At 37.6% G+C, this 16,504-nt stretch overlaps 1 protein-coding gene across 1 annotated transcript in view; it reads right to left on the bottom strand.

Moving 5' to 3' along the window:
• Nucleotides 1-16,504, bottom strand: part of THSD7A (thrombospondin type 1 domain containing 7A) — a 307,882-nt gene that overhangs the window by 88,750 nt on the left and 202,628 nt on the right. Inside the window, exon 10 of the mRNA XM_068152522.1 lies at nt 15,708-15,911. Coding sequence (XP_068008623.1) covers nt 15,708-15,911 — 204 coding nt within the window. The remainder of the gene's footprint in view (nt 1-15,707; nt 15,912-16,504) is intronic.

Raw genomic sequence — 16,504 nt, 5'->3', positions numbered from 1 at the left:
CAATGTATTCCTCATGTATTCATACAGTCACAGAATGGCTTAGGTTGGAAGAGACCTTAGAGACCATATACTCCAATCTCCCTGCCATGAGCAGGGATGCCTCTCAGCTAGACTTAGTTCCTCAAGGCCTCATCCAACCTCACCTTAAACACTCCCAGGGAGGAGGAATCCACAGTCTCCCTGGGCAACCTATTGCAGTCTCACCTCTGTCGTACTGAAGAACTTCTTTCTCAGATCCACTCTAAACCTACTCTCCCTCAGCTTAAAACCACCCCCTCTTGTCCTATTGCTAGACACACTTAAGAAAAGTCCCTCTCCAGTCTTCCTGTAGCATCCTGTCAGGTATTAGAAGGCAGTTGTTAGGTCCTCCTGGATTCTTCTCTAGGCTGAACAATCCCAGATCCCACAGTCTATCCTCATAGTAGAGATTCTCCAGCCCTTGGAAGCCTAGGTTAACTTTACGGGAAAATAAGCTTTGGTGAAGGAGGAAAGACAGTGGCTTCAAAACCTCCCAAATTCATGTAGAAATTTAATTCCAACAATAGTACGAGTGCTTCAGCTCATTCCATGCAACTAAGTCACTAAATGATAATGATACGCCTCAGCTATAGCATAAACAGTAGCATGCCCTTGCTAACCTTCCCCACAACACAGCATATTAGCAGCGATGTAAAAAGAATGCAGAAGCAGGTAACCCCATGCAAGTGGTTTATAGGAAAGCTAGATGTGAAAGGCATTCTATTACACAGGCAGGACAATTCCTAAATGTCTTTCCTGTCCTTAAGCTCATCCAAAGCTTCAGTCACACATTGCAAGAAAACTGAGTCACTCCTAAGAAATCCAGCTCAGTATTCCTTAATGCATCAGGTAAAGGTAAGGTTTTGCACCACATACACAACAGTTACCCAAATAACACTCCTTACTTTGAAATAAGGACAGCAGTAAAGGGATAACTCTGAAACAAAAATTAAGAACATTTTAAAGATGTATATTTCTTTCTAAATTTGCTTCCAATGGAAACATCTTTGGATGGAACTGGTTAAAAATAATGAACTCACACCTTCAGGTACAATATTAATGCCTCCAGTAATCCCATTTTTATGTTTAGTAATGCAACAACATATGTTCCTCCATTTATATTAGACTCATCCATCAGGATTACAGTCATGTAATACAGTCTAAATTTGACAGCAGCAAATAATAGCAGGGAAAGGAATAGAATAGTATAACTTTATCTGAATAGTATTTTTTGATGTAAAATCAGTGTCATCTGTCACATATGCAGGAAAGCCAGATTAAGCAACAGAATGAAAAAGTAATATTCCATAACTTTGTTACCTTAGAAATATACAGTTACCTGAAGTATGCATCTGGGGGAAAAAATAAATAAACCAGCAATCTTCCCTCCACATTGAATTTCAAACTCGTTATATATTGTTTGAGCTCTTCACTTGGTAAGAATGAGGACTGCGAAAGAAAACTCTTTGTCATCTTAACAAGAACATTTTGGGGTATCCACTTCCAAACTTTATCTCTTGTTCCTTTATCCTCTCTCTTATTTTCCAATATTCTTAGCTAGATTTGCTCAGGCTGAAAATCTAAATTGCATAGATTTCATCCAGAAAAACAAGGAAAAAGGTTTTCCTATTCTGCCTGCATTTATTTGCTTAATTTTGTAAGCGGTAGTGGCAATGGCACCCACACTAACAGTTCCCCCAAGCATACAGAGATTGTTTGGTTACCTGTGAACCTCCCAGTTTACTAAAAAAAATAATAAATATATATATACACACACACACATGCAGTCAGTTCCTTCAGTACACAGAGAGGAACACGGAGGGTGTCTTACAACACTAACTATGGCTTAAAAAACGTGACAGCCTTTTTGTCTCTGACACAACACTCTTAGTTACTGACTGCAAACCTTGTGTTAGACATCAAAGACTAATGGAAAACTCTTTTTGCACGTGATATGTCCTCTCTATTTCCACTACTTCTAATGCCACTGAATACCCACCAGCATGAAAGAGGCTGTATCTGAACTATTAATGCGAGTACCACTTGAAAAGACTGATATAAATAGGAATACTGAAGAATTCGTCCAAATTAATTAAAATGGGACCTTGAAGGAGATTAGTTAAACTGTATTAGCACTGTGTATGGTTATCCTTATTCAGAATGAAAGACAAAATGCTTAACAAATAGAATTGAGGCCACCTTAATTCTGAATAAGAGGATTACAGTATCACCTAGGTTGGAAGAGACCTCGAGGATCATCGAGTCCAACCTATCAACACAGACCCCATGACTAGAACATGGCACCAAGTGCCACGTCCAACCTCCTCTTGAATGCCTCCAGGGTCGATGACTCAACCACCTCCCTGGGCAACCCGTTCCAATGACGAATGACTCGCTCGGTGAAGAACTTTCTCCTCACCTCGAGTCTAAACCTCCCCTGGCGCAGCTTGAGACTGTGTCCCCTTGTTCTGGTGCTGGTTGCCTGGGAGAAGAGACCAACCCCTTCCTGGCTACAACCACCTTTCAGGTAGTTGTAGAGGGCAATGAGGTCACCCCTGAGCCTCCTCTTCTCCAGGCTAAACAATCCCAGCTCCCTCAGCCTCTCCTCATAGGGCTTGTGCTCAAGGCCTCTCACCAGCCTTGTTGCCCTTCTCTGGACACGCTCAAGTGTTTTGATGTCCTTCTTAAACTGAGGGGCCCAGAACTGGACACAGTACTCAAGGTGCGGCCTAACCAAAGCAGAGTACAGGGGCACTATGACCTCCCTGCTCCTGCTGGCCACACTATTCCTAATGCAGGCCAGGATGCCATTGGCCCTCCTGGCCACCTGGGCACACTGTTGGCTCATATTCAGGTGGCTGTCAATCAGCACCCCCAGGTCCCTCTCTGTTTGGGAGCTCTCCAGCCACATATATGTTTAGTATAGCCAAACTAAAAATATTTTTGCAGTTAATTTTCATCAACTTTCTTAAGTGTCTCCATACAGACAAGACAAAGTAAACAAAAACTGAGACATGATATACCTTTATCTGAAAATCCTCTATATTTTAACTTTATGCCATAAGCAGTCCACAGTTGTGACAGTTTCACTTCTCCGACTGGGTTAGCTGTGCTATATTGTTGGTGCATGTGGGCTAAAGCATCACACCACTACAACAGTAGTCCAATATTTCTAATGAAAAACCCATTAGACTACCTACACATTGCCTAACAATAGGAGTAAGACTCTCCTACTGCTTGACAGGTAGTTGAAGCATTTTCATGGTTCATTTGCTAATGTAGTCTTACTGAGAATGATAAGGAACAGAGAATACAAGTGTATTGATCATAACCAAGCACAGTTGCCTTCTAATGTCAAATAAGCCAATCAAACATTATCTTGATATGAAAGAAAAAAGTAAGTTTGATGATAGGCTACAGTCCCATTGAGAACAAAATCAATATCAGTCATGGGACCAAGTGGGATCAATATGTCAGACCAATAGGCCATTTTAAACAGAATGGGGAAGGGAGGGGAAAAGTGCTGACAGAGCTATAAGGAAACAAAACACAATGAGAATCTGGGGGATGAGATCACTTGAAAATTCACACTATTTCTAAGCACATTTGGCAAAAGCACTAACTCACCTTAAAAAGCTACAGCTGATTCTGAGATCAGCTTTTGTGGACTTTTTTTCAATCAAGCCACAATTGTAGTGATGAAACGATATAAAAGCACAACTTTAAATATAAAATAAAAGAATACCATCTCCATTTGTTTGTAAAATGTAACAGAAACTATTGTGTTTAACAGTGAAAAAAAAATTCCTTTGGCAGACTTTAGAAATCTTGGAAGTTTTAATTCAAACATTGGTAAGAGAAGGATTGAAAACATGGATTTGAAAATGCAACTTGTATCTATTTCACTACTGCAATATGTCTTTTTGTTTAATTAGAAAACAAGACATTTTATTAATCACTGAGCATTTGAACACTATGTTTTCAATTATCAGATATGACAAGTAGTGTGCTGCAGCCTTTAAAAAGGTTTCACAGACATTTTATTGTAAATGCTAGGCATTTCTCTCCCCCCTCCAATAAGCTCAAAACTAAGTGGAGAGCAAGTCCAGGAAGGGCACTAGAATGTCAAGGATTTCAAACCAGTATGGTTAGAAACAACAATTCTGATATCCTGATCTGAACTAGATTAACATTCAGGGGCATATGTTAGGAATAGAAATAAGAATAAGAAATAAGAACAAAAAAGAAATAATAGGTAAGCCTACAAAAACAGCAGCGTGAAAACAAAATGACAGCTCCAGTAACATCAGGATAATGACAGTGCTCACAACAGTCAATCTTTGCGGCAATTCCCTACACTAAGGTACTAATCTGCATATTTTAAACAGCTACTTTTAATGGCCTGGTTTTCAAGAAATGACGAACGCTCACAACTTCCATGAACTTCAGGCTTCTTATTTGCTGCATAAATATCAGTTCTGGAGGATAACTTTATAAATTTAAGCTTAGAAATTCACAAAGTTGCATCATAAATGGATTCCTATATACTTCAGCAATGCAGTGTCATCACCAAAGATCTTCCCAGAACTTGGCCACCAACATTTTAATGCTATTCCTCTCTCTAGCACAAGATCATAACCCACAGCTAAAGAGAATGTCTAAATGCATTCAGCTGACAGAATATGAGATGAATTTCCCAGTTATCTAGCATTTCACTACTCTACAGTGAACTTGAAGCAAGTTTACAACTCTATGTTCATAGAGATCTACAATACCTCTTGCCACACAAATATACTTGCAACTCCAAAGGGGTTTTAAGAGAATAAGAAAATTTTATATAGTATTTTCTTTGCATTATTCATCCAGCTGAACCTAGTAAAGAGTTGTCACTCTGTATGTAATCTGACAGCTCAATTCAATCACAGTTAAAACACAGGACCCAAGAGGTGTAAAAGAGATCACTGCCACTGTCATGTTTACACATTTCTGAGAAATGGGCTTATAATTAATTTCATGGAGGCTTCTGTCCACGTCCTACTACTGGCAGATAAAATACAGTCTTTGGAGAACATCCTTTTATCCATCTTGCAATGAATATCTTCTCATCATTACAAGTGGAAAGCACAGCATGCCTTTAGGGAGCTCAGACTGTGAATTAATCTTGTCTTTTGGAAACATTCTCACAACTGATTCCTCCCTCCAGAAGGCTGAAATGAACCCACCCTTTTGACTTTTCCTTTCTCCTGGCCTCTCAGTAAATAGAGAAAGAGCTCTTTGGATAGCAACCAGAGATAAACACCATTACATCTTATAAATCTATGCTAAATTAAGGAAATACAGTAACACTGTCACACAACAAAACCAAAAGTAGCAGGGACACATCTGAAGTATTGACACATTACAACTGTTCTACTTTGTTAGAAAGTTTTACAGCCTAATGTCCTAAAGTTACAGAAACTGACAGATTTTGCTGCAAAATTCAGCCTACTCAGAGAAATCAGCTGTTCCCTGGAAATAAAGCTCATTTTCTCTACTAGGAAGGACACCATTTGTTTTCTAGATGCTTCCCACAAGATTTAAGATGCTTCTAGCCAGCAATTCTTCTTCCCCACCCCCCTTAAAAATGATAATTAAAAGGAAAAAAAAAAAATAATTCTAAGGCATTCAGAGTAAGAAATATGCTGTAGTTTCTATTCAGTAGTTTTCCCTCTGTAAAACACTAATGCAGCAATTTGCTATTTATAAAATAATATCAGTACCAATACAGGATGTCTTCAAAATTAAACCCAAATATCTGCTAATTCCTAGGGCAAGATTTACATAGCTAACCCATAAATTACCCTCAACATTATGTGAAGAAACAAAATTGCATTAAATTCCAGAGTTCAAGTTGCCTTTGTATTATGCAGTTTCTTAATTGCATAATCACATGCTTACTATTTTTCCACTGGGTCCCTTCCTTCTTTAGCTCACAGATTGGAAACTCCTTAATGAGTAGCTATTTGGTATTTTTAGTCTCATTCTCTTTGTTCAAGGCATGAGTTTATGTTTTATTTACTACATATTAATTAAAAGTGCTATTAAAACAGAATTGGCAATTTTTTCTAGGATAGTCTTTCATGGCTATCAGACACCCACTAATATATTTATTCTCAGAACACTCAAGATGTGACAGGTCAGTATTATTTATATTTTGCTGATGATGAACAAAAGAGGAGCAAAATTAAACCCAAAAGAATGAGATTGTTGTCTCAAAGACAAAGCATTCATTACTACAAAATGCTCAATTAATCCCCAAAGGAGATATATCTGTTTCACAAATAAGTAGCAGGTTCTGTGGGGAAAATGTCATGTAGGCCCAATTAAATAATTAAAGACTTCCATCTGATACATTCACATAAAGACCAAACAACCTTAATTTCCTAATCGAGGGCTTGGCTTTGCAACCTAAAATATTTAATTTTGATTCAATGCTTCTTTCCAATTTTCTAGTTTAATACTAAAACAAAATGAGAAACAGTACTTCAGCCACGGAAATTACACTGACTGTGAACACTCTGCCAAGTGATCTCCCAGAACAAAACCAAGAGAAGGCTCTAAGGCACTGCATTCCAGCTCTAGAAGTGACAAGTTTCCTTCTCTTGCTTCATATCCAGCTTTATTTTATTCAGACTTTAAACCCAGTCAGCACCTCACTGTCCCTTTTCCCTGGCTCTGCAAAGTTCTCTCCAGCTGCTTGTCAAATTCTATCTGGAGCTGACTGTCACCAGAATGAATGCCTCCCTAGATTGTCTTCCTAATCCCTGCCACAGCAAAACATTTTACAACTTCCTTTGCGTTTCTATCTCCTTTCAGTAAACTATCCTGGAGAGAACTAGAGTCAAATCCTACCTTTCACCATCTCTTAACCTCATTGTTTAATCAGTACAAGTTTCTCCCTCTTCCCTTCATTCACCTCTTTTTACCAAATCCTGAATACAAATCTATTCCTTTCCCTCTGCAGTGGGTTTGTGACTGTGTAGCTGGAACTGCCAAAAGTAACCTGCACCTCAAAATCTGGAGCAGATCACTGGGAACCATGGAGAGAATGGGACCTTCAGTGTTTTCTCTGATTTGGAATAATCATTGAGTATGATTATGTTCTACTCCTAGTTTGAAGTTTCTTAAATATTCAATGGAGAACATGCTTGTGCACAGGAGTTACAAGAATTGCAAAATGACACAGATTATTTTAAGGCTCTTTAAGTTGCCACTGGAATATCAAATACCTCTTGGCAGATAAGAGTGGTTTTACGTTAATCAGTCCTCAACACAAATTACGATCTGAAAGAAAGGTCAGACAATGAGCTGCTTAAGGCTGGAAGTACTGAGAATAAAATTCCTATTTATTCTGGCTCAACGTGATGGGCTAATGAAGATGTTTTAATCATTACCATTTATCAACATGCAGCTTTGTAGCTGGATAACATTTATTAAGAAGATTTACCATTAGCATGCAGGTTGTCAGAAAACATCAAGAGGCCTATGCAACTTTTTATCTTCTCAGATGAAAAGTGGACAACTATCAAATCTAATGAGAGGATACTGACTTCAAATATTATCATAATGGTTAGTACTGTGTAATATCATCTTCCAAGAAAGTAGTGTTTAATTTATAACTATGTAACACTATTATTAAATATAAAATTATTAAATGTACCGTTATCTTTGCTGAGGATGTCTTGTGAAAATATCTGAGGTGTTTTCTGAGTCTTTTCTAGAGAATTAATACATGAAACACAAATCCAAAAAGAAAAAGAAAAACAATCAATACTGGGTTTATAAATCCACTTTTATAATCCACCTTTAAGGACATAAACCTCTTTGTTTGTTTCACAACAGCATAGTTTGAAATAATAAATGGAGATAATGTAAAGCATTAAATTGACCTTCCAAAACCCAACTGTTTTGACATTGGAATCATCTCCCCAAAGTAGTGGATTCCCCTACATGAGAAAGTTTCAAAGCCCAACTTGGCCATCTCATTTAAACTATATTCTTACCCTGAAAGGTTGGACTAGATGATCTTTGAAGTCCCTTCCAATCTAATATTCTATTAATCTATGAATCTAGAAAGGTTGAACCAGATGATCCTTGGGGTCCTTCCCAACCTGGTATTCTGTGATTCTGTGAAATCTCTCTACAATTATCCCTCGCTGTATTCTTGCTGTGCTGAAGTTTGGATTCTAATCAGGCTGTGTTCCTGCTTTGCAGGCTGCCATGTAAATCAAAACTTAGGCATCATAATTGTCCATTCCAATTTACCCACTGCTATGACAAGCAGTTCTTGAAACAATCTACTTTTCCATCTTGTGTTGCCATCAAAACCAAGAGCAGGTTACTAAGAATGTTCACCATACACAGCATACAACTGCACCCTCTGTGACATATTTGCAAAATATTTGTGCTTCCCACTTCCTACTTCTAGATGTTAAATAAGTTTTATGTACACAAGTACAGTTTCTCTGTAAAGATGTTAAGAGTACATTAGAAGTAAGTATGCCATAACCCATCAAACTCATCTGACTGGACAGTCAGATTATGATCTATGACACAAGATAAAGATTTTGGTAATTAAGTTAGCCCACCTATTTTTAACTTTAATATAGAGCCTGGAAGGCTGTGCTGCCATTCAGTAGGACTTGGACAGACTAGACAGCTGGGCAAAGATTAGCTTAATGAAGTTCAGCAAGGATAAGTGTAGAGTCCTGCACCTGGAGAGGAATAATACCACACACCAGTACAGGATGTCCTGATGGAGAGTAGCTCCACAGAGAAAGATCTTGGAGTCCTGGTTGATATTAAGTTATCCATGGGACAGAAATGTGCCCTGGTGGCCGAGAAGGTCAGTAATGTACTCGGTTGCATTAAGAATGTAGTCAGCAGGTCAAGGGAGATTCTCCTCCCCTCTACTCAGGCCTTGTTAGACCTCATCTGGAATACTGTATACAGTTCTGGGCTTCCCAGCTCAAGAGCAACAGGGAACTGCTGGAGAGAGCTCAACAGAGAACTATGAGGATTATTAAGGGACTGAAGCATCTGTCCTGTGAGGAAAGACCTGGTGCTGTTTAGTCTGGAGAAGAGAACACTGAGAGGGGACCTTGCCAATGTCTACAAATGTATCTGTCAGGAGGATGAAGCCGATTGCTTTTCAGTGATACCCAGTGATAGGATGAGGGGCAATGCACGTAAACTCAATCACAGGAAATTCCATTTCAACATGAGAAAAAATATTTTTTCCTGTGAGAGTGACGGAGCACTTGAGCAGGCTGCCCAGAGAAGTTGTGGAGTCTCCTTCTCCAGGGACCTTCAAGTCCCACCAGGATGCATTCCTGTGTGGCCTGCCCTAAGTGGTCCTGCTTTGCAGTGGGGTTGTACTCAATGATCTCTGGAGGCCCCTTTCAACCCCTAGCACTCCACAATTCTATACTCTTTGCCAGCATCAATGTCTCTGTAGGCATTGTCCATAACAAGTGCAACTCTGTGTTCAAGAAAATATGATAAACTGGAAAGAAGGATCTATTGCACTGTCGTGAATGTTAACTGAATAGTGTGCTATGCAGACAAAACTCTGGCTTTATTTACTTATCCCTTTAATTGAAATCATCATCTCACATTTTAGGCCAACTATTAAAAACATTGACGAAGCAAGTGAAGTACTTAAGTCATCCCAGTACTTAAGTCATCCCAGTACTTAAGTCATCCCATATACTGAAATCACTTCATGTAATATAAATGCTAAAAGGATCCATTCTTAGATGTAACTCAATAGGGATATGTCAATTTTCCTAATGTCAAGATCAGAGACAAGAAGACATTGCTATGACATATTAAATGTGACCTTTTATTGACAGAAGAATTATCCATCATCAAACTTCCTGAGAACTGAAATAGGATCATCTAAACATTGGTGTGCACTCAATTTTCCTTATATTCCTTTACACTAAATAAAGCAAATCTTGTTAAAAAGAAATGTCTTAAAAATCCAACACTCTGAAACATAATGTCCTGAGAGTATAAATTTTATGGTCCTTTAGACTGATTGTATTTTACCCTCAGTAATGAATTCTGACATAAAACAAACATCTAATAATCATATTCAACAGTTTTTATGTAACCAGACAAATTAAGGGAAAGGTCTGGATTATAAATTTCATGTACTATGTGTTTACAGTGAAGAAAAAAACAATGTATCTTCTATTTGATTTAATTCCTCAGATAGTCAGCCAAAAAGCTGTCAGGCAGAAAAAAAACAGTTCAAATCAATTCTGTAATGACATTAGCTGGGAAATTAATATTGGGAAATGATGACTAATGCCCATATAACCAAGTTCCTGTAAGTGTAAGGCAGTATGTGCTGAAAGAAACTGTCATTAGCTACTGTATTTCTCTACTAATTGACTGCTGAGCATTAGCCAGATTTTGATCTGGGTTCTCTTACAGCATTAACTCAAAAATTCAGTGTAATTTGAATTTGAATCTGGCTTTTCATTCTTTTTAAAGAACTGAGTCATAAAGTGACACAAATTAGGTATTTTCTTTCTAAATAATCATAAAATCCAACCAGTCTGGTGGTTCAAAGCACATAGGCAAACAACAAAGGGCAGAATAAATCAACTCTTTATACCTGGGCACACCTATAAAGCCTCCATTGATTCTCTTACTGTTTCCCATTATGAAAATTAATGAAGTCCAGCAGCTACTAATTTTGCACATATTTGATTCAAACCATAAATATATAGAAAGAACAATGTTTAAACCAGCCAAAATATTTAAAGTGAAAAATGGTTGCATGAGCTGATCTTCATTTTTTTCCCTGAAGTTTTTTCTATATATTTAATTAAATGCTGCTTAAGACGATATATAGCTACAAGCAAAAAAATTAAGAAACTAAATACTATAGAAGAAAATGTAAATGACACAAAGGAATTTTACAAGCTTTACTGCAAGGTAAAATTCAATAAAAAGAATGCAAGAAGCATTTGAGAAATAATTATTTCCAAGTCTAAGGAAAAGCAGGAAAAGCAACTAAATCCTAAAAGATTATCACATAACTGTCTTCAGGTAGTCACACTAGCTGAGAATAAACAGCTGAAGAAAACGTACTCTTCCATTTTGGATAGCAGAGTGCCACCATACTAAGCAGTTTGAAAGGTCTACATCTTTTAATTAACAAACCAGACTCGTTTACCTTCTATAACTTTTAATTAACTACCGACACCGTCATTTTGTCCCCAGTATTGCAATCAGGATACAGGCCACCACTTTACATCAGGATATACTGATTTCACTGGTGGTTTCATAGTGTCACAGTATAACTAAGGTTGGAAGAGACCTCAAGGATCATCAAGTCCAACCTATAAACACAGACCCCATGACTAGACCATGAGGAAGATATATGTCACCTGTATACATTCAGGTACCAGAAGAGAACTCGTAGCAAGTTGTCTATGCAAACATCTTTCCATAGACAACTTGAGGAATAATTTTGCTACTTCAAAGAGTTGCAGGAATTTGCATAGACATGGAGACCTTTGCTGTTGCCATGGCTCCCTCTTCTACGGGGAGTCATCTCACAACTGTAAGGCAGGATGTGGCAATGGGTCCTTTCCTTTCCCCTGTGGAGCTAACTGTAACCCAACAACTAGTGTGCTTGAACAAGGTCTGGAAGAAATTTGCCCTTCAAAGTGAGATCTCTTTTATCCAGAATAACACATACAGTGGTACAAAGCCTGGTATATTACAAAGGCTGTAAATCAATTTATTATTTACACATTCCTACAAAATGGGCAATTTCAGCCTACTGTCTGAGGGTCAGAAACATGCTGCAGATGCCACAACCACTGTCAGTACTTCTGATAGAGAGTTGAGAGTTCAGCACAAATATAAAAGCCCCAAACCCCATAACAAACAAATCAGCATTTTGCAGGCATTTTCAGCAGTAGTTAACTTTGCAGATTTTTTATGTTAGAAATTATTTTGTCCTATTTACATATGAGAAGCATTAGTGTATCCATTACAGGGTGGAGAAGTGGCCAGCTTTGCTACTATAGACTGAGCCTTCAAATACTACATAAACAGTTTTGAATGTGCATTCTTCATAGATTCTACATAGAAAGTAATAAAGCAAACTCAGCTGTCGTAAAATCACTCTTCTGAACTGCATTAAAGTGTTTAAATCATGTGTAAATACCTCTGTGTGGTCATGCATGCAAGTTTCCCTTTAGTATGTTACATATATATATATGAATAACAATATATTTTGTTTACAAAGTCATTCTGTCATTGGCAAAAGTTAATATGTGCCACAGAACATTATCCACAGGTCTCTAATTCTTAAAATAATGATTATGATGGAGGAGTGCTGATCACTTTCTGTCTAGTCTCAGCATTTCCATAACCTAAAGAAATTGTTTGTTTTGTTTTTCCAGAGCAGTTCCTTTGTGAAATTTCCTGGAAGACTGACTAAGAATATTTATTCTGGAAAGGTTACTTGAACAGCAAAAGGCTCAAGTTCCATTTATATAATAAAACGCATCAAAGTTCATTGTAGCCTCTGCAATGACAAGCTGGGGTACTGACTGTCATATTTTTTTCAGCCTGAATGAAAATTCTGATTACAGCAATCCACTGTTGAAAGAGAATGACAATCATAGGCCTCCAGCAACAACATGGGAGGATAATCTATTGTTTGCTATTGTCTCGAAGGCTGTAATGACTCATATCTTTACACCAAATTGAAGAGGGAAGCTCACTCTAATTACATAAAACAATCTCACAGACACTGCTACTTGATTCTAATTCTGAAGTAAAACACTTGGGACTTACTCGGGACAAGTAATTATGCTTTAAACATATAAAATAATGCAACAGTCCATAGAAGGAGAAAAAAATCATTACTATTGTGTTTCTCTTATGTTGAAGCTGTACATTTACAGTACAGTGCTTGTTCCAAGAATTACAAAGTTGACCTCTTTCATTTTATAAAGCAGAAGCCAAGGGAAAAATACATTTTTTATTTTAACATAGTTAAGTTGCTTTGATCCAACTTCTTCTATCCAGGCACTGATTTAGTAATGGCTAATTAATTTATAGGAACAAAAACAACCTCAGAATGTTCTTCAGAGACTGAAGACAGTATTGTTAAGCTTAGTTCACTTTAAGTAACACAGCAAACTCAGGCAATTAATGCTGTCCACAGTTTCTCTTTGCAGTCATTTTTACCTGTAAAACTGAACAAAATTCCCTATGAGACATTTAGATCAAAATTATAGCAACACATGATAATTACAGACCTTTTGCATCCTGCTAATAGAACCTCAGCCTTTAACTGGTAGCCAATGCAGTCTTCTCCCAAGAAGTACTCAAAGAACACTGATTAACACAATTTCATATGATGATTAATTTAAACCAAGTTTAGACAATGGAAGAGGAACATTCTCTAAAATTTACTTTATTGCAAACTACCTTTTTGCTGTGGGGCTTGATACAAATCCTACCTGACTGCATGGTGCTGCTCTCCCAGATTTTGCAAAGCAGAATCTGGATACCCACAAGTGTTAGGTGAAGGATACCAGGGGTATCATCTGCCAGGGTAAGATGCCAGAGCACTAGATGGGAGCTACCTGGGAAGAAGTGGAAGTGTGTGCTTAGAGGAACATTTACGAGTTGCCTGCAAGATTTTCAGTGGGTTGGTGCTGTGCATGGCAAAGCAAGGAGATGCTTGAGCAGAATTAGCTTGAAGAGAAGGGACTACAGAGGTTGGTGGGTCCTTACTTCATACATTGTTTCCTTCTACTATATCATGCTACTCTTTCTCAGCAAAAGCATCTAAGCAAAAACCACTTGCTTTCTCATCTAAGCAAAACCCACTTAGTATTACTGGCAAAGATCACAGAAAATCATTTACCAAGAAAAGGAAGAGCTGTGATAATCCATTACATTATTTTCCACTGGTTTTGCACTCTGTCCAAAGATATTGAACACCTATCTTTGTGAGTGACTGGATCTGTGCAAAACAAACCATAACTTCAATTTGTTTTCTCCTTTCTTTGAAGCTGTGCCCACAACTCTTAATCCTAAAGACTGACAGGCACACGGCCAAAGCTCAACTTCTCACTCCTTCTGGGACAGATTGCTGATAGAGGCCATGTATAATGCCATATAATTACAGCAATATATAATTCAGAAAGACAAAGATTAGTACTGGAAGTAAACAAGTTAATCACAGGTGCTCCAAATCAAATTTGGCCAAAATCAAAGCCCAGGCAGGGTGAACAGCAAATCCTCTGAGACTGAAATAGAACAATTGAAAATACCACCGGCATAAAAGATATCTCAAAGTTCAGTAGCTTGGCTGTATGTTCCAAATATATTAAGGTTACATGAATTATAATCAATTTAAATGTATGTATTACAATTCAGTAAGAAATTAGGCTAATCAGAAGTTAGATATGCAAGAAAATAGCACTTCTCAAAAATAAAGGTAAGCCAAACTAGTCAAAATCTAGTAAAAGAAAAGAAAATGCAACAACTTTTTTTTACTATTGCAAAGAAAAAAACTAATTCAGGATTATTTAGGAAGCATTTATATTTTTGAGGGAAAGGCCACTTTTCATCCAAATATGTGTATAAACAAAATGTCAAATGGTTTCATATTGCTGACAAGAAATTGTAACAGTGTGAAGGGAAATATTTTGAGGTGAGGACATCAAATGTACTAGATTCAATATTGTAATTCTATGCTAATCTGTTTCTGAGCTGTAAAAATGGATACCAGTTCTCTTAGGTGTATGCAGGGAAATGAAGCTTATACTCCAAGGTTTTAAAGTTAAGCCCCAAAATTCAGTTATGACCCAAATTCCTGAGAATGAAAGCTCAAGATTTAAATCTCTCTATAATCAGTTCTTATTGCTTCTGATCAATTTAATTACAAATTAGTTTGTGCAACTGTTAAGAGATCATCAATCCTTTCTTAATCCTTTACATCCTTTAGAACTGTTATTTTTTACCATAACTGCACTGTAATCAGTACAGTTATTTTAGTTTATATATTGCTCTAGACTGTATTACTATGAACAAATAAGGAATATTCTCACAACAGTAATTCATGAGTCTTCCATAGATTAAAGTATTTTGTAAGCAGCTTTCCAAATTGGCTTTTATGACTGTCATGCAAAATCTCTTATCTCTCACAGAGGATAATTGAATAATAATGGGCAAGACTGTGAAACCAACACCAAGCCATGCTTTTTAATAAACATATTATTAATATTTTTCTTCCAGCTATACTTACTGCAACATGTCTTACTTTACTCACACTTTATTTGGTTCTGGACTCAGAGGATCAGTTTTGTTAGAAGGATTACATCAGGGAGTTCAGTCAAGTCACTGCAGGCATGAGTCTGACCTACTGAAAAATAGCTGGTTTATGTTTCCTTTGAGATTCTCAAAGTTTCTTCAGGGACCTTTGAAAATCTACAGTGTGTAGGTGAAGGAGCTTCACTCTAGAGCAAGTAGAGAGCCCATTCTTCCTAACCAATATGAAAGGCCATTTCTCTCTATTCCAGACAGCTTGGCCTTACAAACTGAGAGACACTGCCATGCTTCTGGACTACGTTTGGTGTGGGCTGAGGTAAAAAGCATCTTACCATCACTGTTGACACAGACGACAATAGGAACCTGTGTACCGGGGCCACATGGCTTCTCGTTGTCAGGAATGCACTCCTCCAGCCCTGTGATTCTCCAGTCATAGCAGGAGGGCTCCTCACACGGGATGGCTTCTAGAAGGTGAGGGCAGTTCCCTGTTCCTCCTGTAGGCTCATTGGTGATGCGCCGTTTCCTTAGTTTAAAGCCTGAAACAGCCATGAAAATAGGAAAAGGCAGACTCATCAATCAAAAACGCAAAGTGAAGAGATTTTTATCTACCTACACCTGAGTGAGCAGCTCTTTGTAATATATACTACAGACAGTGCACACTGCATTTTAGATAACTGGGTATCAAACTCATTAAGGCAGAGAGAGAAGTGAAACTTAGCAAGAGCATCAAAAAAATTGAGCTTATTCAGTATGCTTTGCCTAAAACCCCTGTTTATCCTGGTCATACCTACTGCAGGAGTAATTTCCTGTACATCACTCTTGCCAGATCTGGATTAAATTGCTAGGTTGCCATTTCTCAGACATCTTACTTGCTTTCTTCTCATGTATCTTGCAACAGTTTATAAACATTCTCCTCCCCCCAAAATATTAAAATGCCAAACTACACCTCAAGAAAAGGCAAGGCAAGAAAATAAATCCAAGTCCTCTGAGTAATTTTTCAGTAATTAAAATCACAATATTCCCTTGCAAGCATTTACAAGTTTTCTTAAGACTACCTACAATCATTTAGAATTACAGAAAGTGACGGGCCTTTAGAGTGTCATCAGACACTAAGAGAAGCTTTTTCCCT

The sequence above is a fragment of the Melanerpes formicivorus genome, unplaced genomic scaffold (assembly GCF_026170545.1).
Source record: "Melanerpes formicivorus ecotype bairdi unplaced genomic scaffold, bMelFor1.0.p_v2 SCAF_23, whole genome shotgun sequence".
Lineage (NCBI taxonomy): Eukaryota > Metazoa > Chordata > Aves > Piciformes > Picidae > Melanerpes > Melanerpes formicivorus.
The sequence above is the reverse complement of the archived record's forward strand: the minus strand, read 5'-3'. Positions and strand labels throughout refer to the sequence as shown.